Source organism: Vigna unguiculata, chromosome 6 (assembly GCF_004118075.2).
Source record: "Vigna unguiculata cultivar IT97K-499-35 chromosome 6, ASM411807v1, whole genome shotgun sequence".
Classification (NCBI taxonomy): Eukaryota; Viridiplantae; Streptophyta; class Magnoliopsida; order Fabales; family Fabaceae; genus Vigna; species Vigna unguiculata.
The window spans coordinates 28,537,523-28,563,519 of record NC_040284.1 but is presented as its reverse complement, the minus strand read 5'-3'; the positions used below and the strand labels follow the sequence as shown (position 1 = coordinate 28,563,519).

General features: G+C 31.6%; 5 protein-coding genes and 2 non-coding genes across 8 annotated transcripts; 2 read left to right on the top strand and 5 right to left on the bottom strand.

The window, feature by feature from the left end:
- The first annotated feature begins 1,094 nt into the window (after positions 1-1,094).
- On the top strand, positions 1,095-5,940 carry LOC114186652 (adenosine deaminase-like protein). Of its 2 annotated transcripts, none has more exons than XM_028074622.1 (12): positions 1,095-1,235; positions 2,433-2,567; positions 2,670-2,740; positions 3,227-3,318; positions 3,423-3,482; positions 3,591-3,812; positions 3,895-3,971; positions 4,066-4,135; positions 4,215-4,328; positions 4,633-4,699; positions 5,444-5,548; positions 5,641-5,940. In XM_028074622.1, the coding sequence occupies exons 2-12, from the start codon at positions 2,491-2,493 to the stop codon at positions 5,781-5,783; spliced, it is 1,098 nt and encodes a 365-aa protein (XP_027930423.1). In that variant the 5' UTR covers positions 1,095-1,235; positions 2,433-2,490; the 3' UTR covers positions 5,784-5,940. The 2 variants fall into 2 exon arrangements, with proteins under 2 accessions (XP_027930423.1, XP_027930422.1); XM_028074621.1 differs by having other exon boundaries at positions 1,130-1,235; positions 2,325-2,567.
- Positions 5,941-10,806: 4,866 nt separating this feature from the next.
- LOC114188203 lies at positions 10,807-11,370 on the top strand. The gene has a single exon (XM_028076762.1). It carries the CDS (start codon positions 10,899-10,901, stop codon positions 11,235-11,237), a length of 339 nt encoding a protein of 112 aa, XP_027932563.1. The 5' UTR covers positions 10,807-10,898; the 3' UTR covers positions 11,238-11,370.
- A 361-nt stretch (positions 11,371-11,731) lies between these two features.
- LOC114188201 (probable serine/threonine-protein kinase PBL23) lies at positions 11,732-13,677 on the bottom strand. Its single transcript, XM_028076760.1, has 5 exons — positions 13,554-13,677; positions 13,002-13,183; positions 12,728-12,917; positions 12,247-12,638; positions 11,732-12,167 (listed from the first exon to the last, which is right to left on the bottom strand). Exons 1-5 carry the CDS (start codon positions 13,675-13,677, stop codon positions 11,889-11,891), a joined length of 1,167 nt encoding a protein of 388 aa, XP_027932561.1. The 3' UTR covers positions 11,732-11,888.
- A 1,666-nt stretch (positions 13,678-15,343) lies between these two features.
- Positions 15,344-17,110, bottom strand: LOC114188202 (pentatricopeptide repeat-containing protein At1g61870, mitochondrial). The gene has a single exon (XM_028076761.1). The coding sequence runs from the start codon at positions 16,982-16,984 to the stop codon at positions 15,818-15,820; it is 1,167 nt and encodes a 388-aa protein (XP_027932562.1). The 5' UTR covers positions 16,985-17,110; the 3' UTR covers positions 15,344-15,817.
- Positions 17,111-17,952: 842 nt separating this feature from the next.
- Positions 17,953-18,024, bottom strand: TRNAW-CCA. Its single transcript has one exon. It is a non-coding gene; the product is annotated as a tRNA-Trp (tRNA).
- Positions 18,025-18,761: 737 nt separating this feature from the next.
- Positions 18,762-18,833, bottom strand: TRNAW-CCA. The gene has a single exon. It is a non-coding gene; the product is annotated as a tRNA-Trp (tRNA).
- A 3,430-nt stretch (positions 18,834-22,263) lies between these two features.
- LOC114186884 (derlin-2.2) lies at positions 22,264-25,151 on the bottom strand. The gene is made up of 6 exons (XM_028074947.1): positions 24,867-25,151; positions 24,412-24,511; positions 23,126-23,340; positions 22,965-23,048; positions 22,778-22,831; positions 22,264-22,681 (listed from the first exon to the last, which is right to left on the bottom strand). Exons 1-6 carry the CDS (start codon positions 24,963-24,965, stop codon positions 22,499-22,501), a joined length of 735 nt encoding a protein of 244 aa, XP_027930748.1. The 5' UTR covers positions 24,966-25,151; the 3' UTR covers positions 22,264-22,498.
- Between the last annotated feature and the right edge of the window lie 846 nt (positions 25,152-25,997).

Below are 25,997 nucleotides of genomic sequence, written 5' to 3'. Positions count from 1 at the left end.
CATACAATTTCAAATTTTTCATTTTTTTTGTAAAGAAAATAATTGTGTTAATAAGTTAACTAAATTAATGTTTTACCTCCATGTACTTTTTATATTATTTCAATAATAGATATAATTTGTCTATATTTTTTGAATTATAAATTTTATTATGAATTTAGTGCGATCTTTTATGTTTTCGGTCTAAGTTTTTATATTTGAAAACAAAAATAAAAAAGCAATTGAGAACTTATAGAATTATTTTAAAGTGGGTCAGACACTCTATTTATTTAAAAAAGAATTATACGATTATGTATTTTACGAAGTAATGAAAATATTTTAATTTAGTAAAAGATAATATTATGTAACTAAAAATGAGAATTTTATACAAAATCGTATTGTCTTTACAACTATATAAATCAATTTATTAGTATCGTCTCTAACTTTAGTTTAAAGTAGTAATCTATTTGATTCCCTTATATTTTTAAAACCTCTAAAAGGTTAACTTTATCAATAATTATCACAAAGACACAGAGTTTAACAAGTTAACAATTAAAAAAAAATTCATAAAAGTTACAAGTATATAAAAACTAAAAGTATTGTATATTAACACCATTTTATGATACAAAATTTAAAGGTACTAAGATCAAAGAATTATGAATAGGTACTTTACTGAAAATTGGAATAAAAATATAATTCATTAAATATTACATTTTCTTAAAATTATTTTTGTGCCTTGATTAATAATATCCTTAAAATATTGGCTAGCTTACCTATTTTCTTTTAAAATGTAATAACTAAGAAACCTATTAAAACTTATTATTTATCACATAGATTAATTGATGCAATATTCTTTCACATTAAATTGTAGTTTCACATATAAACAGCAAGGTTGAATAATTTTAATAGAATATGAATATTACATGTATGCCTAATTTTTGTAATTTAATGAATACACACATGCCAATTATAGATTGAATAATTCATGCATTCCTCTTAAAGAAGAAACAAGGCATACACACTTTCTCAGTTTGCATATCACATTCAATTATAATTTGTAAATCACATGTGTGTGTTAGGTTTTAACTTTTATAATAATTATTAAAAATAATATTTGATTGGTTAACATGTATAAATGTGCAGCCTATTAAACTCTTGCGTCTCAGTGAGGCTTTCAAAAGCAGACTCTGTTTGGTGTGGCTTTCAATCTCACCATATCTCTCTACTCTGCTCTGTTCCTTTTGCCAGAAACTTTCCCTGTGAGAAAATTCTGCTTATTCTTTCATTTCAGTTTCTTGTTTCTGCTTCCTTTATAGGTTTTTCAAGTTTTTGGTGTAGATTTTATTTTATTTTTTCTCTGTGAATCCATGTCTTTTATAAAGCATGGTGTTTTAGATTGTTTTGTTGATCAAAGTTTTCATTTTTTGTGTGCAATTATGAGATTGATGGGATTCATGGTGTCGTTTTCCTCGTCATGCCTGTTACTACCACTGAAAAATATGCTAAATTAATAGTTCAAGTTTTTTAAGAACAAATATTTGTGAATATTTTTATATAAGTTATAATACATCTTTTAATAAAAATTAGTATGATAGAATTTCTATACAATTCATTCATGCATATGTTGTTATTTTTTAATGTTTGAATTTTACTAATATGTTTATAGTTTATAATTATATTATTGGCGTAAAATATGTATGAATTTTACTAAGGATTATTTTTAATGGGATATTGTTTTTCAAATATAATCTTCAATTTAACGAAATAAAATTTTACAAGCAGATATTACTAATAATTTATAAACCTTTTTTTTTAATATGTCTGGAAGAAAAGAAAATTAGAAATCCCTCTTTAAAATTACAACTTTCAAAACATTTCAACACGAGATTATCATGGTCCTACACGAGATAACCTTAAGACACGGATATACTTGTGTCAAAAAGAACTAAAGAATGCACAATTTACTAAACTAACCGTTCATGCATATTGTTTTTCATATTCTATACATCAAAATTACCAAATACTAAATTAACTAACGGCTATTTCATGCATTTTTTTTAAATGTATCATTTCCAAGTTTTCCTTATTTTTTTATAATAATTATTAAAAAAACAATTATTTTATAGTGGTACATGATTATTAAACTCATAACTATAATATTAAATATTTCATTTATAAGCATTTTGTTTTTGTGTTAATTTTCAAAGTTATTTATGTTTATATTATTCAAGAGAAATTAAAAAAAACAGAAAGGTTGTTTCTTTAATTATATTTAGAATTTGATCCTTATAATATATATTACGTTTAATAAAATAAAAATGATTAAAATGAAAATTAAAACGGTGTAGCTTAGTCCTCGAGAAAATAGAGATTGGAGTTTGGGAACAAAAGTCGTGGAGCTATTGGTTTGCGTGAGCCATATACATAAGCAACCAAACCCACCGTTTGTCTTTCAGTTACATTCATAACACAGCAAAACCAAAAGGCAGAGAAAGAGAAAAGAAGAAAAGAGACATGGAGTGGTGTTTGTCAATGCCAAAGGTTGAACTGCATGCTCACCTCAATGGATCCATCCGAGACTCAACACTTCTGTAACTTTCTTTTCTTCTATCTAACTTCAATTTACTTTTTTTTTCTCTCTTTGAGGATGCACAATCTGAACTTGATTACCATTATTGTTGTTGTTTTTTCAGAGAACTCACGGAGGGTTTGGTTGGAAAGGGTGTCATAGATATCTCGGAAGTGGAGCATATCATCAAGAAATGTATGTATGCCTCTCTTGTTTATTCTCCTGTTTGGTTGCTGGAAAAGACAAGACCGCCAACAAACATGTCCCTCTCTTTCTGTTTTTCTATGCTTGCTCTTTCGTTAATTGTCCACCCTGTCTCTCTTTCAATGTGCTCCTTTTTCCATTTTCAAATTCATGTTGACGCTTCACCACATGCTCTCCGACCCTTCTCTTCCAAACTTAAACCACATAATTCATACCTGGATAAACCAACCAACTCACACAACCATCCATCAATTATCTTTTCATTAACCTTTTAATGAAACAATACATATACATATATATGGCACCACTACTACCTACTCAGGTGCTTTCTTAATTTTCTTTTGGCTTCTTGCATAGCTGTTGCCGGACTTTGTTTTTTTTTTTTTTTTCTCAGTTTTACTCCTGTTTCTGTTAAGCTCAATTCATTTGTGTTTCTTCATGCTCATACTGATGTTAATTGTGTTGTTGTAAATACAGACAATCGTTCCGTGGCTGAAGTTTTCAAGCTGTTTGACCTAATCCACATTCTCACTACTGATCACGAGACTGTTACAAGAATTACCAGAGAAGTATGGCTGCTTGGTTGCTACGTAAATTTTGTTTTGCCCAATTTATTGCCTTCTTTTTTTAACAAGCGATAATAGTTAATAGTAATAAAAATACTTGAAAGCAGGTTATTGAGGATTTTGCATCAGAGAATGTTGTCTATTTGGAGTTGAGGACTACTCCGAAGGTAACCGAAGGAGATTTATTATAATTCAGGGTGTTCTTGTTGTTTCCATTGATTGTGAAAATTGATTGATCTGATGAAGAAAATGTTTTTTTGGGTTCCACCATTCAGAGAAATGATTCCGTGGGAATGAGCAAACGCTCCTATGTTGAAGCTGTTCTGAAAGGTCTGAGATCAATCACTTCTGTTGACGTGGATTTCATTCCGCATTGTGAAGATTCAAAGAGTCTTTTTAGTTCTGTACCTGCAATTGGACATGTGAGAAAAAGAATCTATGTTAGGCTTCTCTTGAGCATTGACAGAAGGGAGACAGCAGAAGCAGCAATGGAAACTGTAAGACAATATGTGCAAACAAGTAATTTGAAACACTTAAAAGCTATGTGGTGGATTTCAATGTTACATTTCTTTGGTGTAGGTGAAGCTTGCACTGGAAATGAGGCCATTTGGGGTGGTTGGAATTGACCTCTCTGGAAATCCAAGTATTGGTGATTGGTACATCAAACTGATCCAAGGCTTGATTGTAGTAGTAATGCATCTTCATGTTTGAAAATCGATGCTTATTCTAACCCATTCTTAACTTCCGTAGGGCCACGTATTTGCCGGCATTGAAATTTGCTCGAGAACAACGTCTTTATGTAACGCTTCACTGTGGAGAGGTGAGCTAATCTATAGCTCTTACTTGTGACTTTTGGAGTTTCCCTGACTTGGTCTATTTTTCCGACTAAGTGATTTTAGGTACCTAATTCAGTGGAGATAAAAAATATGCTTGACTTTCGCCCCCAAAGGATTGGACATGCTTGTCACTTGGAGGATGAACACTGGAGACAGCTGAAGTCGTCCAAGATTCCGGTCTGACTTTTGCACCACCCTTATAGTTAAATTAAACAAGTAAAAGTAAATTATGATTCAAGTTCACAGAGGAATTTCAAGTGTGTTATCTAAGAAGTTCCTCGTACATAACAAATAAAAAATATTATGTATATATACAGTGAACTCCTCATAGATAAAAAAAAGGTTATGTCTTCACTGATCAACACTTCTGGGCTTCTGATCGATGCTAAGTTGGAATGCACTTTACATAATATCACTTTGCAATTTATAGCTAGCTAACTAAGATTCATATTATTTATTCCATCTTCTTCACTATTTTCAGGTTGAAATCTGTTTGACATCAAACATTAGGACACTGACTATTCGGTCCATAGAAGTTCACCATTTCGGTAGGTGCTATTTGTTTATAGTTGAAGTCGATCATAAATATAGAATCCATGGAGGGGCCGTTTTTCTAACTTCACAAAGAAGATGCTGTATGCTTCAAAGTGGCTTTGGATTTTGGCTAGCTTTTCTTTTATGTCGGGGAAAAAAATTAATAAACAGTAGAACTTTTGGAGAAGTCAGAAGTTAGGCATGTGTGTTCCCCTTCTATACTTTTTGCTTAAAAATTGTTTTCTAAAACAATCATACATTTCCCATAAACCAATTTCTCCCCGAAATCTATAGAAGTGATGAAATTGTTTTCCGAAACCGTGTTTTTAAAAAAAAAAAACAGAAACAGTTGGGAGACGTTTTCTCTCGTCTGTTTCTTCAAATGTTTTGTTCTGGTTTTCAGGAACCAAACCTTTTAACGTGTTCAGGGGACACACATAAACAAACAAGACCCGTTTTGACTTTCCATAAAGTGATTACAGCACGTAATGCTCTTACATTTTGCAAGAGAAGTTCATCTCTTGTTGTTGGAGAACAAATCTCACTTTTGTGGGTTAAAAACTAGTGGTTCTATTCTATCACCAAGAGTGTCTAGGTATTCTAGACAAATAAGCTACTAAGCTAAAAGTCTATGCAATAATCATACTCTTATTCTCAAACACCTGTAAAGTAATTTCCGAGTTGTATACAAACTTTTATTTTGAGGGTATCTTGTTAGAATAAAATCCTCTTTTAACCTCGTGATCTTGGTGATGCAGGTGATCTGTACAAAGCAAAACATCCTTTAGTCCTGTGTACTGATGACTCGGGTGTGTTCTCTACCAGTCTCACCGAGGAATACAAATTTGCTGCTGATTCATTTGGTACGTTACGTTGCACTTTTCTTTTTCTGGCAGTACTTTTGAATTAATTGAGCAGGTTTTGCTGACCACATGCTTGATTAATTGTTTATTAGGGCTGGGAAGGAGGGAAATGTTTGAGCTGTCAAGGAATGCTATTGAGTATACATTTGCAGATAGCAAAGTAAAGGAGGATTTAAGAAAATTTTTCAATTCAGTGGCAAAAAAATATGGAAGTGCAACTAAAGTTTTATCTTAGAGAATATCTGCATTTACATGTTAGCTAGCGATCCTTTTTCGTTCTGTCCCTTATCCTAGATTGAAATCGGTAGTCGAGAAAAAAAAGGAATGAAGTGATAAAATAAGGGTGTAGTATATGCATCTGATCAAGCTTATGAGTATTTTAATTGAAATCAGCAGCAAAAGTGTCCTCTATGTTCTCATTTTGCACGTCACTTCACACAAGTTAAATCCTTGCAATTGGTCCTTCATAAAATTATTCAATCTAGCGACTCTTCTGGGAGGTTTTAAGTTGATTAGCTACACACCATTGCAATATGGTCACGTCATTGGATATATATGCTGACTGGATCACGATTCACGATCTTCTACAATTCCACACAATCTGAACCATAAAAATGATGTTGTTTTCACATGATTATAATATAAAGGATGTATTGAACATTGAACATTATATGCATCTGTTGGATGCGACCATTGGACGGTGTAGTTGGTTTTTGAACAACATTTGATCGTAATCCATGTTGACTTGTGACAACCTTGTCTAATAATGCCGCAATTACCACTTTTTAAAATTTGACCACTACAATGAACTTTTCCATTTGGCCACACAGTGGTGAAAACTGAAAAGAGTGGGTTCGGTACACTTTGTATAAAAGAGTGTACAATTTTAAAGCCTTCAAATTTCAATCTCAATATCATACCTACATTACTATTCCTAGATTGATGAACAAGACAAGCAACAAGAGGTGAACCAGTGATAATAATTAATCTTCTTCTACGACTCCAATAACATAATTCCCAAAAAGACTTTCTAGAATTTGAAACTACAAGAATAGCCTCTAATTCCCTCGTTGAAGTTGACAACATGAAGAAGTGTTGCAAGGAATCTCTTCATGCTTCAAAAGATAAATATAGGTGGCTCTAATAAACTTGTTATCGCATGTAGCCACGGAATTTCTTTCATGTTGCCAACATTCACCAACAAGTCTTTTGAAAGTGATTTTGTTACGAGGCAGAAGAACATTATTGTCGTCTCTTTTGTTTGTATTCATCTCAATCTTCAAAGGTCTTATATTTTTCTCATGTAGAGATTGGAATTTCAAGAATCACAATTCATAATTTCCATTGAGCTCGCACTTCACACTCATCAATTCCCTTTACTATAATTTAAAAACTCCGAAAATTTTGTAGGTGACACCAACATTTAGATAAACTAGCCTAATTTAAAAAAAAAAAAAAAAAAAACTCATCCTTCTTGAAGTATTGAGTATTTTTGCTTCAATAATTTAAAAAAAAATTGTTAAATTGTATTGTACTGTTGTGGTGGGCCAAAATATGTGTGTTTGTTCTTTGCCAGTTGTGAAACGTATGGATCGAAAGCAACATATCTGGACAACAACAGTCCTTTGTCTGTCTAATTAACCTCTAGTTACCCACATAATTTTAAGCTATGACCTACTACCAAACAAAATGTTTATTTATTTTTACTAAAAAAATGTAGAATATATTCTATTTATAATTGAGTTGAAAGTTTTGTTTGTAATCTACTTGAAATACATAACAGATACATTTATTTATTTTGTGACTAATATAAAATTTTAATTAGTTTTAGAGTACAAGTACACGTTTTTGGGTGGTTTAGGCAAGTTAATCAAATGAGTAGTCAAAGTCTTAATTTGGAATATTATAATATAATGTGATCTTTGAAATTGTGATTTATGACAGTCAAACTCAAACTTGTTTGCCTTTTAAAATACGGTTTGATTTTATCGCTAAACACTAACACAACACAATCTGTTTACGTCACCGCGAAAGTCGTCACGAGATATCTACTATTATTATTGTGAGAATTTACGTTTTATAATTTTTTTTTTCAAAGCTTAAAAAAACATTTTATGCAGAAATTAAATGTAGCATATATATAGAGAGAGAAAAGAAAGGATTGAAAGAAAAACAGAACGAAAGAAAGAGGAGGAAAGAAAGATCTAAAAAAAGAGTGCAAAAGTTTTTATTTTAATACATGAATAATTTAAATATAATCTTAACATATAAAACTACACTTGGCGTATTATCTTCGAGAAATTAATTATTTTATTTTTGGAAATTTCGCGATTAATAGATATAAAAATTAGAGAAAGAGAGAGAGAAATGTAAATAAATAAAATATAACATATTCTAAAACGTATAATTTAACTAAGTATTCTGATATATTTATATATATACAATACACTCGACATACATATAACTTTTATTAGTAAATTATGAATGTTTGAAATTTAATAAAAATGATTATATACATTTTTATTTTAGCATTTGTACATACTAAAAAAGATGTTGCTATGTGATGATGTCATGAAAATGCTAATCTGGGCCACAATGCACGGCAAAAGTTATACAGCTCAATTTACACTGTGCGTTTGTCCCAAACATTTCTCCAGTTTTCAAAATTAAAATACAAATAGTAACTAATTTGACAAAATAATGAAAAGGAAACATATAGTATTTGGAAATTAACCATACTATTATAATGGTAAAAAATAATTATTGATTAAATGATAAATTTAAGAGAAGCAGTTGAGTTATGGTGGCTACAACTCCTTTCTTCAGACGAAAATTTTTAGGTAAATAAATAAATAGCACAGTATCCGTGGTTCAATATTTGCATGCTGGTAAATGTTTTTATGTTGAAAGAAGAACAAAATTGAAAGAATAACAGTGAAAAAGTGTTTATCGGTATATATAATAAATTTCACATCGTTTAAAAGTCAAGATCCGACAAAATTAATATATTTATATCTCTTTTTACTTTTTAAAATGTTTTTTGAAAACAAAATCATCACAGAATTTAAATATTTAAAAACGCACAGTACCTTGTAATAAACACGGTGGTTATTATAAATAATATGTTAAAAAAGTAACAAAGTTAAATAATGTTAGTGTTTGACGTCGCATCCTAAAATCATTTAATTTACTACATTACTTTTGTCAATACAATATACAAAGATACGTGCATATCTAAAACCAAATACCACTAGAATAATAATGGATAAGTTAAGGATAAGGTATGATTGCTTTTTATGTATAAACTGGACTTCTTTTTTTTTTCTTTTTTTTATCATTTATGTACAAAAGTATGGAATAAGGGTAGAGGATGGGACTCTTTCAAAACATTTTTCTTTGGTATAATGAAACTTAAAAGAAAATGGATTTGCCTAACACACATCTATAACTTGGTTTGAGAACTTTGAAAATAACATCAAATAACCAGTTTTAATTTAAATGAATCTAATATCAGAATAATTATTATGGAAGGAAAACCACTGGGTTAATGTATATGTATTTTTACTGATAAAGAAATCTCTTTTACCTAACTTTAGTAGTCGATCCAATCATATTTCTTACTCATCTATACATAATAATAATTATATTGATATTACTCTATTTTTATAATAATAATAATAATTACGTTTAATGAGTAATTTGATCTGAGATTTTTTTTTAGTTTTTATATTTCTTAACAGTGTCAACTTAGTTATTTTCATTAAATTGATATTAAAATAGTTTAAAAGTATAACATGTGAAAATTTACATACTTTGAAACCTTTTTTTTTCATCAATCTTTCTCCACTTCCCACTATCTTCCTCTACCTCTCATTATATGTTTTTATTATAAGATTTGAAACCTCCCACTAAAATGTTTTATTAGAAATTTGAAAACTTCTTTTTCCATTACCAAAAAAGAAATGAAACTTAGAAAATATTTTAATTCTCTAAATTTACATATTTCTACTATTGTAAAATTGTCACAAAAAATGCAAATAAATAGCTTATTAATAAAACATTTGTGAGCAGTTGATAAAGTTTAAACTCAAGTAAATATAAAAATAAACTATATTCACTATGTTTAATTTCTTTTTAAATCATTATTCCATTGATTTTCATTTTTGTAAAAAAATCTTGAGGAGGTTCCTTTTTTTTTTTTGTCTCGCATATGTTTTTATTTTGAAAAATTTGTTGTAATTAGATAATTTTCATTACTAATACACTAAATACGTTAATTATATATATTTTTATTTTATTTTCAAGTGATAGAGATACTGGGATGTGTCAGTGAAAACCAACAAAAACGTAATTGAGACAAAAAAGTAGAAGACCTACTTAAATTTTTTTTATGAAAATGAAACCAATAAAATAATTTAATCTTTATTGTTTAAGATTTGATATTCAACTCATCTACACTGCTAATCGTGAGAGAGTAAACTTACACATTTACATTTCATATCGCCAGTACAATTAATTTGTCCGATCGAAGTGGATGACCTCTTTTTCTTTTCATTGATAGAAGAACGAGTTGAATTGAAAATAGCTTTTCGTAATGTTAGGTAGGAAATCAAAAACTTTATTTGTTTCTTTTAATTTGATCAAATGGAAATATCATCTGCACTGGACAACATAGCAATCACGCCCCAAAAGAACTGTCACACCATTAAAAAAATTGCCTCTCTTTCCACTTGCCAAGCCATGAATGGCGGAGAATAACTTTGACCTGACAAATAAAGAACATTAAAAGACGACCACTGAAAACCAGGGGAATTTAAATTTTTGTGTGTGTGTTTTTTTTATGCATAGGAAATTCAGAGGAATTTAAGGTTACAGAAAACACCATTTCATATGACAAGTACTATTGCCAATAATGCAATAATAGTCTTTGGTTAGACAATGTGTGTCGAACTATTAAATACTGCAATGTGTTTGTGATGCGAAACGCTACAAATGCACCAATCTCTCTGAGTGTTTTACCATGTGGTAACTATTTTAGCAGAATTCCTAACAGTTACTCAAAAGAGTGTAGTATCATTTCCGGAAAACAAGCTAGTTCTTATCAAACACTGGGAGATCACGATAATTTCAACTTTTTAAAGTTTCAATTATGGGAAATTTCATGCTTTTGCTTTTCATAAAGCAACTAAGCATCAACTATTTAATAATGACCAAAAGATGGATGCTCCAAATTGAAAATTAAGAGCCACGACCACTATGTTCTTCATGTGAAAGCCTCACTCGTTTCAATAGTAAATTTATGCACTATATATAAAGAGTGGTGCCATGACAACTAGTTAGTGCAATTGAAATGGCTGCTCCTGTTGCTATAGGGACTAGGGGCACTATTGGATCTCTAGTCAGGAAGGAAATTGAATACTTCACTAAGTTTGAGTTAGACAGAAGAGGAAGCTCACAAAAGCCTCAGCAACACTTTGTGGACATGGTTTCTGGCAGAAGCTATTCCATTTCAAGGCCTGGTTTCTGGGAGTTGCTAACTACATGGAAGAGGAGGAAGAGAAGAGGCTCAAGTGGGTTTCTTCCAAAATTTTGTTCTGTTGCTGAAGTAGCTGAAGGGAATCACTTAAACCAGATTCCTGGTTACAGCTACAGGATCCTCAGGAATGATATCAACAGCTTTCAGCTCTAAATGACTCTTGAGTTAGTGTGCACTAGCTTTTTGTGGGGAACCAAAACTTGGAACATATCATTTTACGCTTCATGCTATGTTGCCTCTCTTGGGCAACTTTTTTAAATTTTATGCTCATGTCATTTTCATTTTCTGTCGCATCTTCTGCTTCAATGCCTTATTACTGCTGCCTTTATAGATCTCAGATTCAGTTTAAGATCAGCTTTCTACTTCTACATAAATAGTATTTGTAACTGAGGAACATAAATAAAGTTGATAGGAACACAAGATAGATACTTCTGAAATCGTTTTTCAATCAGATACAATTTCGCTCATTAACATTATATGATTAATCTTTCATGAAACTCAATGAGTGAAGAATAATACCAAGGCATTTAAGAGACTACATATATGTTACTTTTGTCCTTCAGGATCTCAGTGTCTCATGTTCAAAGACAGAACGAAATAGAAACAGAAGGTGGATGTAAGTTGTTGAATGCAAAAACACAGTTGAATTAGAGAGAGCCTCATATCAGTTCCATAAGGGAAGAATTACAGCTAAAAAATGAACTGTAGAATGTTACGCAAACAGAATTGCATGCAAGCACTTTCATCTTTCTACAACAATTTATGGTGAATTTTTGCAGTAATCCTAAACTGTGGTGAATGAAGCTACGCCCTTTCGGAAGAGCTTGAAACTCTAAAAGATTCAACATGGCCTGCACATTTTATAGAGTCTCCGGCTAGGTCTTGGTCTCCAACTTTGTGCACTGCTAGATGTGCAAGAGCCGTCACAACATCGTCCATGTAAGGTCGTGTGTCAGGTTCCTCTTGTAAACACATTGCTGCCACTGCAAGTGCTTGGAATAGACCCTTCACGGGGAACTGACCTTTAAGCAAAGGATCAGCCATTAGAGTAAACTTCGTTCTGTCCTTAAACAAAGGTTGTGCCTGCCAAATACAAAAAACTCAGTTATGTGTTATGAGAAGATTACTCAGAAGCATGGACAAGTTTTGTTGCGGAGCATACCCAATCAATCAAGTTTTGTTCTTCTGTTGCTCTTGAGGTGTCAAATACTCTCCTACCCGAGATTATTTCCAAAAACACAACCCCAAAACTATAGATATCCGACTTTGTGCTAAGTTTTCCCGTAGCAGCATATTCTGGTGCACAATAACCAAAAGTTCCCATCACCCTGCTTGTCATTTGCTCTTGGCCTTCTTTGGGACCAATCTTAGCCAGGCCAAAATCAGAGAGTTTTGCATTAAAGTTTTCATCTAACAGTATATTAGATGATTTGAAATCACGGTATATGATAGGTGTATCTCTACTGCTATGCAAATATTCAAGTCCTTTAGCTGCTCCCTCTGCTATTTTCATCCTGGTCTTCCACTCTAAAGGCTCCTTTCCTTCAGCTAAGTCTGACATAAATAAAATCTAGTTAGAGTTGCATAATCCACAATGTGTTTCTGTAATGTTAAGTCCACACCAGAATTTTCTGTCATCATACCTAGAAGGTGAGTTTCCAAGCTCCCATTGGCCATGAACTCATAAACCAAAATTCTATAACTGTCATCTGCACAATAGCCAATGAGCTTCACAAGGTTTGGGTGTTGAACCATACTTAGCATCAAAATTTCTGCAAAAAATTCTCGTGTTCCTTGTGCTCCGTCCCTGTTCAGTACCTTCACAGCTACAGTCTGAACACAAAATTCTTTACATGAGATTTTCATAACCTTGTGAAAAGATCTAAGCATTATTAGATAATAAAATACGAGGCATACTTGTTCAACACTTTTTATGTATCCTTTGTAAACATTCCCGAATCCACCTTCACCGATCAGGCTTTCAGAACTGAAGTTATTCGTTGCTTCAACAAGCTGTGCATATGTGAATACCTTGACATCATTTTTGACACTTCCAAATTTTCTTATCTCTGCGTCTATTTGTCTGTGTCTGCTGCTGCCTGCAATTTCAGATCACCCAGTTATTATAAAATTATCCATTCACATACAATATGATATTTCATGCATGCTGCCCATACAATTAGGAAATTCATTACATTCAAGGAAGAATTAATCGGTAATAATTCCTTAAAAGAAATCTTCATCATGAGACATTTTTATATCCTGAAGGAAAAATGTTACTGCGGGGGGGCTAATCTCCTAAGCCAGAAAATGATTAAAAAAATTAAACTGCCATAAACATTACGAGGAAATATGATAGGGTTAAAAGAATAAAAAGGATAAAAAGTGGATTTGTTTTGAATGTAAGAATAATGGGGTAGGAATTAGAAAAGATTAATATTTATATCACCAATGGAGCATACCACAGACCTGTTTTAAGAGACATAGCCGCAGCCACTGATTTGAATGTTCTTCTTCCTTTGGAAACTTTGCCGGAGGTTGACCCGGCAGGGGTTGGTTTGGTGTCTGATTTGCAGCATGGGAAGCAACTCATTTTCGGAGATCGTGTTGATGGTTGGCTACAAACCTTGAAAAGATTTGTAATCAACCAACACAACAATCTCCAGAAAAAAAAATCGTATGCACAAAGCTTATGAGAAAATTAAAAACAGAATAACGGTCGGTAGGTAGGAGATGGCTAAATTTTCTAAACTGTAAGCCCTTATTCAGGGTCAAAATTTCTGTTTCATATTTGTTTCTAATTACTTATTTTAGTTTTGAACATCGAAATGAATTTCTTTAACATAGTTATTCTTAGCTGGTTTTCTCTGACACGTAGAAAGAAAACGAATTCTGACAATGGCAACAACTTCTTCTTACCATATTTTACGATCTCTTTTTTCAATTGGAAATTGGAATTAAAAAAAAAAAAAACACGTAGACAACATTTTTCACATTAAAAAAAAAAAAAACACTTGGCCTTCTAGACTAGAAAATGTAGTGACGTAGAAAATAAGGTTGAGATAGATGGAAATAAGATGAACACATTGTATTCTTTTTTTTTTTAGGCAAATTCATTCTATTCTTAAACCTAGCACGGGAATAGGCAAATTCATTCTATTCTTAAACCTAGCACGGGAATAGTTTGTTTGTTTATTTATTTATTTTAGTTGCTCTCGGTTGTATCTCTATACTTTTGTCCATAAAAATAATCCTAGTTTGAGGTGTCATTATACATACAATTTTTTATTTTATTTTATTTTATTTGAATAATCATAGTTTGAGGTGTCATTATACATACACGTTTTTATTTTATTTGAGTTTCCTTTTTGAGTATCTCTATTTGGATGGTACCTATCCTTCTGTAGAAAGTCCTCTCAACTTGAGGTATTATAAGAGAGATTTTGTTGCGATTAAAATAAGATTATTTTAGTGACAGTTACGGCTATTATTCTTCATTTCTGCTAACTCCAGTTAAATCAACTATGTGTATATTTATCATGAGGTGTAGATACATGAAACCTTAAACGTACCTCAATTCAATTTAAATTCACAAATACGCATAATAGTTTGTCCATTCAATTATTAAACCGAACAATGAAAGCACAAATAGGAGGCATATGTGACATAAACGTGTATAGATAGAAGCATAAGATCTCCCGCATTGCAAATTGGTTATTTTCGTTTCTTTAATGCCACGTTAACGGTTAAAAAAAATGGTTTGGCGAAAAACTATCGCAAAGATTAAAAAATAAAAAGATAAAATAAAACGAGGAGATGATAGAGAGGTAAATGATTTTCTCATTTGACCGTCGATTTAGGACACAGCTACAATACTCGGAAATGTGTAATAAATATAAACTGTCTAACAAATTGCATATGATCTTAATTAACCAGAGTCCTTCGGCGTGTTACTTTTAAATCAGCAATAAAACATACTAAAATAAGTGCCTTTTTAAAAAATTCATCCCTCGTGTACTTTTCAGATACAGCACTCCTTTGAAGGAAGCACGTTGCTTGAATTGCCTCCCATTGTTATATTCCAACGACGAAAAGGACCATTACATCAAGGGTGATAGTTGAAGGTGGTAATTAACGTTTAACACTTCTATTAAATACTCAATATGCATTCAAATGTAGAGACATACAATATAATACGCACAAGTGAACATTAAAACAATGAGAGGAACTACTATTGGTTCTGCATAATTTCAGTAGAATGGAACATGCCAACGGGTCAATTCTCGTATTCCATTAACATTTTAAATCAATAGAACTATTGTATCAAAACCAGCTTCTGGCTTCAGCAACTATGCAGGACGAGTAGAACAAGAAACTAAAAAATGGTAATAATGTAATATACAGGTCTAGAAAGCTCCCATGCAGCGTATAAGTCTCCTTTGAAAGAAAGAAAAGGGCCAACGCAATTTCAAGAGATAAAACAATAAGAAACATTTCCAATTCTATTATTTCTCCAGGAAAACTAAGCATGCTCAACAACAGCAAAAATGTTAAACTAACTTGGCAGATTACCAGTCACCAATGAGTTCATTTGAGCAAGCAAAAGGCCAATGGCCAGAGGAAATGGCGAAAAAAACTTTCCTAAGCTCTGATGTCCCATAGATAATTCAATTTTCAATGCTCCCCTCCAATTGATCAAAGAATTATACAACCCAAGGAGACCACAATCTTCCTCACTGTGACAACCCAGATTCAATCTCATCCCACTTGTCTTCATTTTCAGCAAACTTCTCCTTGATCTGCTTAATAAGCTCTTTGGCCTCATCGACCTTCGATGCACCAGCAAGCCCATTTACAAGAACCTTCATTGTGGTAAAATTCGGCACCCAACCTTTCCCCATACACTCCTTAGCAACCTCCAACGCCGCCTCAAACTCCCCGGCGCGACACAGAAAATGCACAAGCGTAAAATAACACTCACCATCAGGGGAGTACCCTCTTCTCTTCATGTCCCTAAACAACCTCTTTGCCTCCTCGAGGTCCCCCTCTCTGCAAAAACCATGGATCAAACAAGCATAGGTAACCGAATTCGGCTTCCTCCCATTGCAAACCATTCCCTCAAGCAAAGCCTTGGCCTCAGAAGATCTCTTCAGCTTACACAAACTCTGAATCCTAACATTATGAGTACTGAGAGCAGGAAAAACACGATACTTCTCCTCCATCAGTTTCAATACCTTCCCCACCTCCTCAAACTTCTCCTCGCGGTAGAAACCAAAAAGCGCGTTATTCAAAGTGATGACATTAGGTTTAACGGAATTCCTATCCATCTCAGCCAAAACAGAGTAAACAGAGGTGGAAGAACCGGATTCAGCGAAGGCCTTGATAACGGTGTTATAAGTGTCTACGTCAGGTTGAATTGAATAGGTTTTAGGGAAATCGAGGTAGATTCGAGATACCTCTTTGTAGTTCTTCGCCAGGAGGGAGGCGAAGAGGAGGGAATTGAGGGATTTGACGGAACGAGGAGCAGAGAGATCGTCAGTGAAGGTACGGAGGGCGTGGTCGAGCATTTTGGCCTGGCCGTAGAGGACGATGGCGTGAGAGAGGAACTTTTCGTTGCGGAGGTCGGGGCGGGATTTGAGATCGTCGAGGAAGAGGCGGATGCCATCAAAGTGGTTCGCGGCGGCAAGCTTGGAGACGGCGAGGGAGAAGGCGCGACGGTCTAGGTGGGAGTCCGGGGTGAGGGAGGCGGCGCGGCAGATTTCGAGGATGCGCTCGGGGTTGGTCTCGGATTTGAGGAGGCGGAGGGCGGAGCGGGTCTTCTGCTTGGAGGTGAGGGGCGTGGAGGAGTTGGAGGAGAGGATGGAAGTGGAGAAGTGGCGGAGGCGGGAGAGGACTGACATGGCTAGGATTAGGGTTTTACGGCGGAGGAGTAATGGTGGACGGAGGTTTAGCGAAGGGGAAGACAGAATGAACAGAAGACAAGAGAGTGTGCTACGCAGGGTTTAGGGTGTGAATTGTGAACAGTCGCACAAAACGATGCGTTTTTACTTTTTCATTTTCATGGATGCATTTTCTTTAAAGCTTAATTAAACTTTTAAGTCTTGATTTTGTTTGAGTTACTACTATTTCAATTTTTGTTTGATTTTCGCGGTTTTTGTTATTTTAATTTGTATTGCTAACTTTATAAGCCTAATTATCCTTGGGTTATGAATATGTTAATATGCTATAACATGATTCTCTAACACTGTTAATAAACTCGATATATATAATGTCATAATACTGGCTAGTGAAGATATGATATTATTATGAGCTAAAATAAATAAATAAAAGTATAACTTTTGCATTGTTTTATTGGGTGAATATGTGATTTCTTGAAAAAAAATTGTATATTAGTAAGATAACCGATGATTAATTGACCATTTTGTTCTCTCTTTTTTTAAGAGATTAAAATGTTTAAGTTTGTATATAATTCAAATGTAAACATTACTTAATTTTGGTAATAGAAAAACTTCAGGTAGATTTTTCATTTTTCTCATAAAGAGAAGGTTTTTTTTTTAATCATCAGATTGAATAACATAAAAAAATAGTAAAATTGTATTATTGTTAAACATGACTTATTTAATATTTATTAATTTTTTGAACGAATAACAACTAGAGTCCATATATTTAAAAAGTTAAATAATTATCAACGAATCTTGGTGTAACACTTCAATATTTACGATAAATAAGTTTTTTCTTTCTGTCATTCCTACATACAAATCTTTTTCATATTTTCATAGTTTTTTTTACTCCAAAAAGAAAATACTGTTTATTCATAAGCGAGATCAAAAAAGCTTCTTGTGGAATTGGTATAATTTTATTAAAAACATGAACCTGACGTGAATCGAACACGCAACCTTCTGATCTGGAGTCAGACGCGCTACCATTGCGCCACAGATCCAACTGATGATATCTTCATATACATTTTATATATTAATAAATGTGTAGTAGAAGATAGTAGAGTGCGCTAGGCAGGGTTTAGGGTGTGAATTGTGAACAGTCGCACAAAACCTATTTATCCTTGGGTTATGAATATGTTAAACCCAATAAACATTCTACAAGACAAAACACTGTTAATAAACTCAATATATATATATAGTGTCATAATAATGGCTCGTGAAGATATATATATATATATAGTGTCATATATAGTGTCATAATAATGAATAAAATAAAAGTATAATTTTTCGGATTGTTTTATAAGGTGAATATATTTCTTGAAAAAATTGTATGTTAGACTGATACTTGATGATTAATTGATCATTTGTTCTTTTCACTAAGAGATTAACATGTTTTAGTCTGCATATAATTCAAGTTAAACATTATTTAATTTTGGTAATGGAAAATGTTCACATAGACATTCTATTTTTTTATAAAGAGAAGGATTTTTTTTAATTATCAGATTGAATAACATAAAAAATTGGTAAATTGTATTATTGTTAAATATGACTTATTTAATTTTAAATAACTTTGTCAACAAATAACAATCAGAGTATATATATTTAAAATATTCAATAAATATCAATGAATCTTGGTGTAACACTTGAATATTCCTACATACATTTTTTTTTTCATATATTCGTATTTTGTTTTAGTCCAAAAAAGTCATTCATAGATTGTACTATATAAAATAACTGATGAACCTGACGTGAATCGAACACGCAACCTTCTGATCTGGAGTCAGACGCGCTACCATTGCGCCACAGATCCAACCTCTGGTGCTGTCGTACACATATTTATAAAGTTCTTTATACACAATTCTACACAACTTCATATTTATATTTAATAGTTAAACCGTGAAAGAAATATGTAAAATTTATTAATTAGACCTGTGAAATTTAGGTTGTGTTTTTTTCATGGAATTACTATTCAAAGAGAATAGTAAGGAGTGATTTGTAAGATTTGTTGTGTTCTTTTTGTAAGGAATGAAAGATTATACAAAGAAAAGAAATGCGAAATTGAGGAGATTATTGATTTTAGATAAATAAAAAATTTAAGAGTGATTTAAGTGATTTTACTGAAATACCCTTGGTTTATTTCACTGAAATAACATGTCCAGCATTGCAGATGATCTGTGTGGTTCAACAATTAAATGGAGCTAGTTATGGGATTTTTGGATCCGATTCCATGACCTGCTTTTTATTTTTAACCGGTTCCATTTTACTTGGAATCTATTCCAATATTCTTCAAAACTTGAAAACAAACAACGTTTTTGTGTTATTTGTGTTGCAGGAAGTGATGAAAATATTGAAAATATATTATATTCTTTAATTATTGAAAATTAAAATATTTAATTTTTTATATCAAATATATTATATTTTTTATTCATTTCAATTAACAATTATTTTGAACATTGTATTCATCACAAAAAAAATTCAAATAATTATAATTTATATAAATATCATTTTATATTACTTTTAACATTAAGAACAATTTAATATTCTTACTTTTTCATCTACTAATTTTATTTTAAATTAGTTACATCAATCAAATTTATCTCAAATTTGACTCTCAAATTAATTCCTCCATCACTTTCAATTCCCTTCAAAGAAAAAAGATAAACGTTATTCTCAAATACACTCAAATCTAGAGATGGCAACTAAACTCGTCTCCGTGCGTATTGTCCGAACCTGTCTCCGTTTTGACGGAGAATCCCGCATTGACTGGGTATGGGTATGGGTATGGGAAATCCCCGACTTTTTCAAGTGAGTATGGGGATGGTTATGGGGATGTACATATACCGTCATAATACTCATCCCCGCTATATCTCCGTCATTATTTAAATCATTAAAATATTCACAATTAACTAAGTAACCATATATATATATATATATATTCAATTTTTTATTTCTTTTAATTATTTTGTTTGTCATGAAACTCATTTGAATCTCCAATAGATTTTTCATCTTATTATAACATTTATGTAATTATGCTAAAATGATGTATGTCAATTAAAAAATATTTATGTGTCATATTTGAATATTTCTATTATTTTTTAATATTTTTATTTATTGTATATTTTCCTTTCACATTAGTATGTTTAATACCCTCAATTTAAGTGTTTAATAGCATAAACCTTTCATTTACTACGTAATATAAAAAAATTATTTACTTATTTTTATTAATTTTTGTTTCATTTGAAAAACTCTTTAGTTTCGCTAAAACAATTATTTCTCGATCATTGAGTATATATGTTGATATTTGAAAAGTGTTCTTAGATGTCTAAGGTATTTTTCATTTTATCATACCCTTAATTATACATTCGTTTTCCTTTATGCGATTTCTTTCAATAGTTTCTCAAATTGTTTCTAAGACATACATTTGTTAATTTTTTTTTTATTTTCATCATGTAAAATACTATTTCAGTATATTTTATCTAATTATTTTTTATTTTCTAACTCATTATATCAATCATGTTGTAATTTTTTCACTATAATTGTATAAATAACTTTTATTTACTACAATATCAAAATTTAATGTAATTGCCATGAATATTTTTTTATCACCATCCAAGATATATTGGAGTTTAAAACATACAATATCCATGTTAAAATTTTATTATTATGTTTATTATTCGTTATTTGCGTCATTTTGATTAAGTGATGTATTATCATTTTTATTAGTATATAAAAAAATAGATTCATTAGAATTTAAAAAATTGAAGTAAATAAATATTTAAAATATATTTTAATTTGAATATTTGTTTTCCTTTAATTTTTTAAAAAAATATTTTTAAATTTTATCAACTAGGTTTCATTAATGTTTGCAGTTTGCAAATTTAATAAATGTTTTAGCTCTCATGAAATTTTATTTTATTTGGTATTCTAATATAGAATGTAAACAATTATAATTTATTTCAAAGTAGTTGATATTGAAGAAACAACCATCCTCCTAATATTGAATATTTGATAATGTTATGTTTTCTTTACCGTAATTTTTTATTATTTTATAACAATTAATTAAAATTTATATTGAAATAATAAGGAAACGAGTACGGGTATGAGTACGAGATTATACTCGTTACCCGGTGGACATGAGGATGAGATAAAACTTTAATACCCGTTGGATTTGGGTATGGGACCGATGATGAATTTTTTTTACGAAAATGGATATAGGATAACGAAACCCGTACCTGCCTCGTTGTCATCCCTACTCAAATCTATCCAAATCCTTACCCTCGAATCAATCTTTATAAAAAAAAAAAAAAAAACACACACACACACACCCTCAGAATATAATAATAATAAACACTATTATCGTATATATATAATATCTTTTTAATATAAAATTTTAACTAATAACAATTACTCTTTAATGAATCAATTAAACAAAATCATGCACATTTATATAGTTTCAGTGGTTACATTTTGAAGTACAAGCAGTACAAGCAGTCAGCTTCGCCGGTTGAGTTGAATTCTGCTAATAACTCTAGTTTTTTTTTTTTTTTTTTTTTTCTGTGGGTAGAGAGTAGATGAAGAAATAGTTCTTAAACATTAACTAAAATACTATTTACTAAGTCAACATAAGTCTTCGCATTGACATAGAATAACGACTTATTTTAGGTATTTATTTCGTTCATTAATATTTCTACTAGGACCGATGCTTTTCTCAACACATACACTTCCAATATTGTTTTAGGTAGAAATTAATGGTAATTTATTAAAATAATTCTTACAAGTAACTAAAATACTATTTACTAGGTCAACATAGGTCTTCCATTGACATAGAATAGCCACTTATATTAGGTCTTTATTTCGTTCACTAATAGATCCACTAGGACTGGTGTTTTTCTCAACATATACACTTCCAATATGGTTTTAGGTAGAAATTGATGGTAATTTATTAAAATTCATGATGAAATATGTTCTTAATTTAATTAAAAAATAATTTTGACATCTATGTTTTTCTTTTCTCTGATTTTGAAATGTACTGTTTTTTATCTTGAAAATTGTTTAGATAGTACCTTTAGATACTTCAAAATGAATCATTTTTTCACTAATTTTTGACCACTAAAGTATTTATATTTCAAATTCATCATAAACTCCCAGATAACTAGATTTAAAAGATGAGATTTTAAAAGTGTTCTATAGATGGAAAAACCAAATTTGAAGAATTAATTAGTTTTAAGAAAACTTGTGAGTGCAGGGTGAAAAATATAAAAATAAAAAGAGGATATTAATATCATATCTACAGGGTGGTGTCTGATAAACTACAGTGAAAAAAGAGGAACTCATTCAGTTAAAACTCTGACATTCGACATATTGCCCCTTAAATCCTAATAATTAACAAATGCAGGCGAAAAAGGATGTTTTAAATCAATATATTACACGGTCAACCGCTTCGCTGTTCCGTTGCTAATCCTCTACCCATTTGGTTCAATCTTGGTGAAGTTCATCAGCTGGTGGGGGGGCAAATCTGACATTGGCAGGCCGTGCCACAACAACTGGGTCATCTGCAAACAGTGCTTTGATGAATGATGGTGTTTTTAGTGGCCTACGACCTGTCATCCGAGGATAAACATCTTCAAGAAAATAATATGCATGGCCAGCAATCATTCCCTGAACATTGCAGTCAAGATTCACATTAGCAACCTGTTGTTCACAAAATGTATTGCTTAGGAATCAAGTATCAATACTAATATATCAGAGGCATACCAGTAGATCCACCCAAGCACTGGCCCCAACGAGTACAGAGAAACCCAAGAGAACCTACAAGCATTTAACTTCAAGGTTAGGTTGCCTTGATTATAGGTTTGAACTTGAGCAGAATATCAAAACCAAAGATAAATTCTTTTAAATATAAACCGGTTCATTGTTATCGTATCATATACAGCTTACGCACCCATGGAAGGTAGGCAGCAGTGAAAGTAAACAGGCCCAGGAAGCTCATATGAATAAAGGGATTCTGTTTGCTCCACACGTAAACCTGAAAAAAAAAAAAGATTATTTGAGACCGATTTGAACACCAGGAGTGAACAATAAATATATAGAAATGCGACTTACCATCATAAACGTCAATGAGTTGCTAAGGAATATTATTTTTGCGAACGACTCTGACAAGTACGGTATCATCCCCCCAAGAAGAACAATTCCGGTCAATACGGTGGCACCGAATAAAAGCATGTAAAAGAAATCGGCAGTTCTCCCTCTGAAAGAGTTCTCCTCAAGAAGCTTGCAGTAACGTGCAAGAAAAAACATATGAAACAGAAAATCCAAATCTGCGCATTTAATAAGAAAATACCATGTCAAATTTAGATGTAAGATGCACAATTTTCAAATTAAATTTCAGACGATGATGATACAAACAACAATATGCAGGACAGAGAATGTCAAGAACTAAATGTGCTGAAGATGTGAATACAATATGCATCCAATAATCTAGCATTTGATAACCTAGACCACAGACACAAAAAAAGTAAAAGAAAATAGGGGATGTGCGGATGAGGCAACCGTTTTATACAATAGACACCCATTTGATACAAGAGTTTACTAACTTATACACATCAAACCATCAATACAAGCTTCAGTCTCCCTTGCATAACACTACAAAAGCACCACAATCAGAAATACTAGATTTAGTTTCCAATTTCACAAGGGGTTCAGTAAAGTCAAGAACTATGACCATGTGTGTATACGGAACAAGGACCACGATATACTCTCCAATAAACAAAAATAAATATCATAAAACAGCTTCATTGCTTATGATAAGCCCACAAAAGCTCATATCTTTAATCAAGTAGTTTATTTCTGGGAACTATCATGTTCATAGTCATTCTCCTTATCATTTCGTCAGGGTCAATTGGATTGACCCCTTTTCCAAAATGTAGGTATATCCCACCTACAGCTGTAGCCTTTCTTCACTAGTGTTCTTCTAAAAACAGTTGCAGTTCACTTAATGTAATTGCTCTCCTATAGTAATTTTCATCATGTGAGGATTGGATTCATGATGCTTCAAAATATGTACACTCCCATTTAGAAAATTAATCAGGAGCGCTAACATTCATTATCATATTATCGCATACATCTCTAACTGCCTAAGAGAGGGAGATTTTACTATACGATCTTCTATCACTAAGAATAAAATTAGTTACTCTCAAGTGAGATAAAAAAAAAATCTATGTATGCACAAACACGAAAACAAATTGAAACGAAAATCAGTGTCCCAAACACGTTGAAATAAAAAATTGAGACCTTTTCCATTTAAAACTGAAAGCTAAAAATCAAAGCATTCACCACAACCAATCTCAAAGAATATTAATTCATTAAACAGTAAACAGCAGAAACTTTACCCATTTTACGAAAGTACAAGAAATTCGTAACCAGACGCCAAAACTGGTACTGCTTCACCACCAATCGAGGATTCAAGTACAAATGATAAGGAGAAATTATCTGCAAGACCACAAAAACAGAATCAGTCAACAAAGAATTAGTCACATGGAGTTCTCAAATCAGAGAAATCAAAACGAAGTCAATCCAACCAGGCAAACAAATTATAGAAATCACACAAACGTTTCATCAGACCGAGCTAGCACAAACTCAATCCAACCACAGCTTCTTTAAGCACTTCTTGAAACCAACAATAAACATCCCGATTACCACATTAACGATCTCATTTTCAAAACGAACAAACAAACGAAATACAAGAGATTGGTAACGGAAAGCCCAAATTAGATGTGCCAAATTGATAAGCAGAAAAGGAATTGGAAACCCTAAAAGTGTGAGAGTGCGAAGAGAGATGTTTTACATCAAGGGAGCATCCGATGGTGGTGACAACTGCAGCTGTGAGATATGAGCGCGTGATAACGGGCATCTGCTTGTACCATTCTTCAACCGCTTGAGCCATTGTTGGGTTCCCTAATCTCTGGTTACAAAGAACTGGATAAAGGATCAAAAGATTTAACTGTGATGGGGAAAATGAGAAACCAAGAAACGGTGTGATGATTTTCAATGTGACAGAAGAAGATAACAGACAAAAGAAGAAGCGATTTGAAGAGAAGATGAAGAAGAAGGAGATGAGGACACGAGGAATGACAAAGACAGCACGAATCAAGAAGCGCGTGGGGTTGACGAACCAATCACGTTACTCTTCTTAGTTTGCCTGGTTTTGGTCGTAGATTAATTTTAGGAAAAAAAAATATAAATAGGTTGTGCACTTAATTAATTATAATAAAATGCAATTTTTTTAATATTTTACTAACTCAACTAAAAAATTAGGAATAACAATAAAGAGGGATTATAAGTTCATTTGCAATTCTTTGTAAGTTGGTTCTCTCTTCATTTTTATCTAAAATTGTTCATATAGATAAAATATAATTAAATATTTGTATTTACCATAATGTATTTATAAATATAAATATATATATTTTTTTATAATATATTTTAATTTTTTTATAGTATGGTTTCTTGTTTGTTTGTAATAAATAATAAATATATTTAATTTTTTTTTACTTATAATATTTTATGTAAATATTTTTTTAATTAGATATTTAATTTTGTTATGTAAAAAAAATAAAAAAACTATTCATTTTGTTCAATTTTTTAAAATTTATATAATTTGGTCCACAAGTTCACAACTATATAAAATGAAGTTACTTTATAAATGTTTTATGAAGGTTAATTTATTTTAATTATTTCTTTTTCTTTTTCGAGTCAAATGCAAGTTAAATCGACACGGATTTAAAATTTTAAAATCAATAATCATGAAGATCAAATATGAACATGTTTGATTCAAAGCTATGAATCACATGAAACACCAGTATAAAAGTGAAAAACAAAAGACAGAGACTAAGAATATGGAAACATGTCACTTTAGAAAGCTTTAGAGATAAACACCGAGATTATCGTGTCACTTGAATAAAATATTCATTATAAAAAT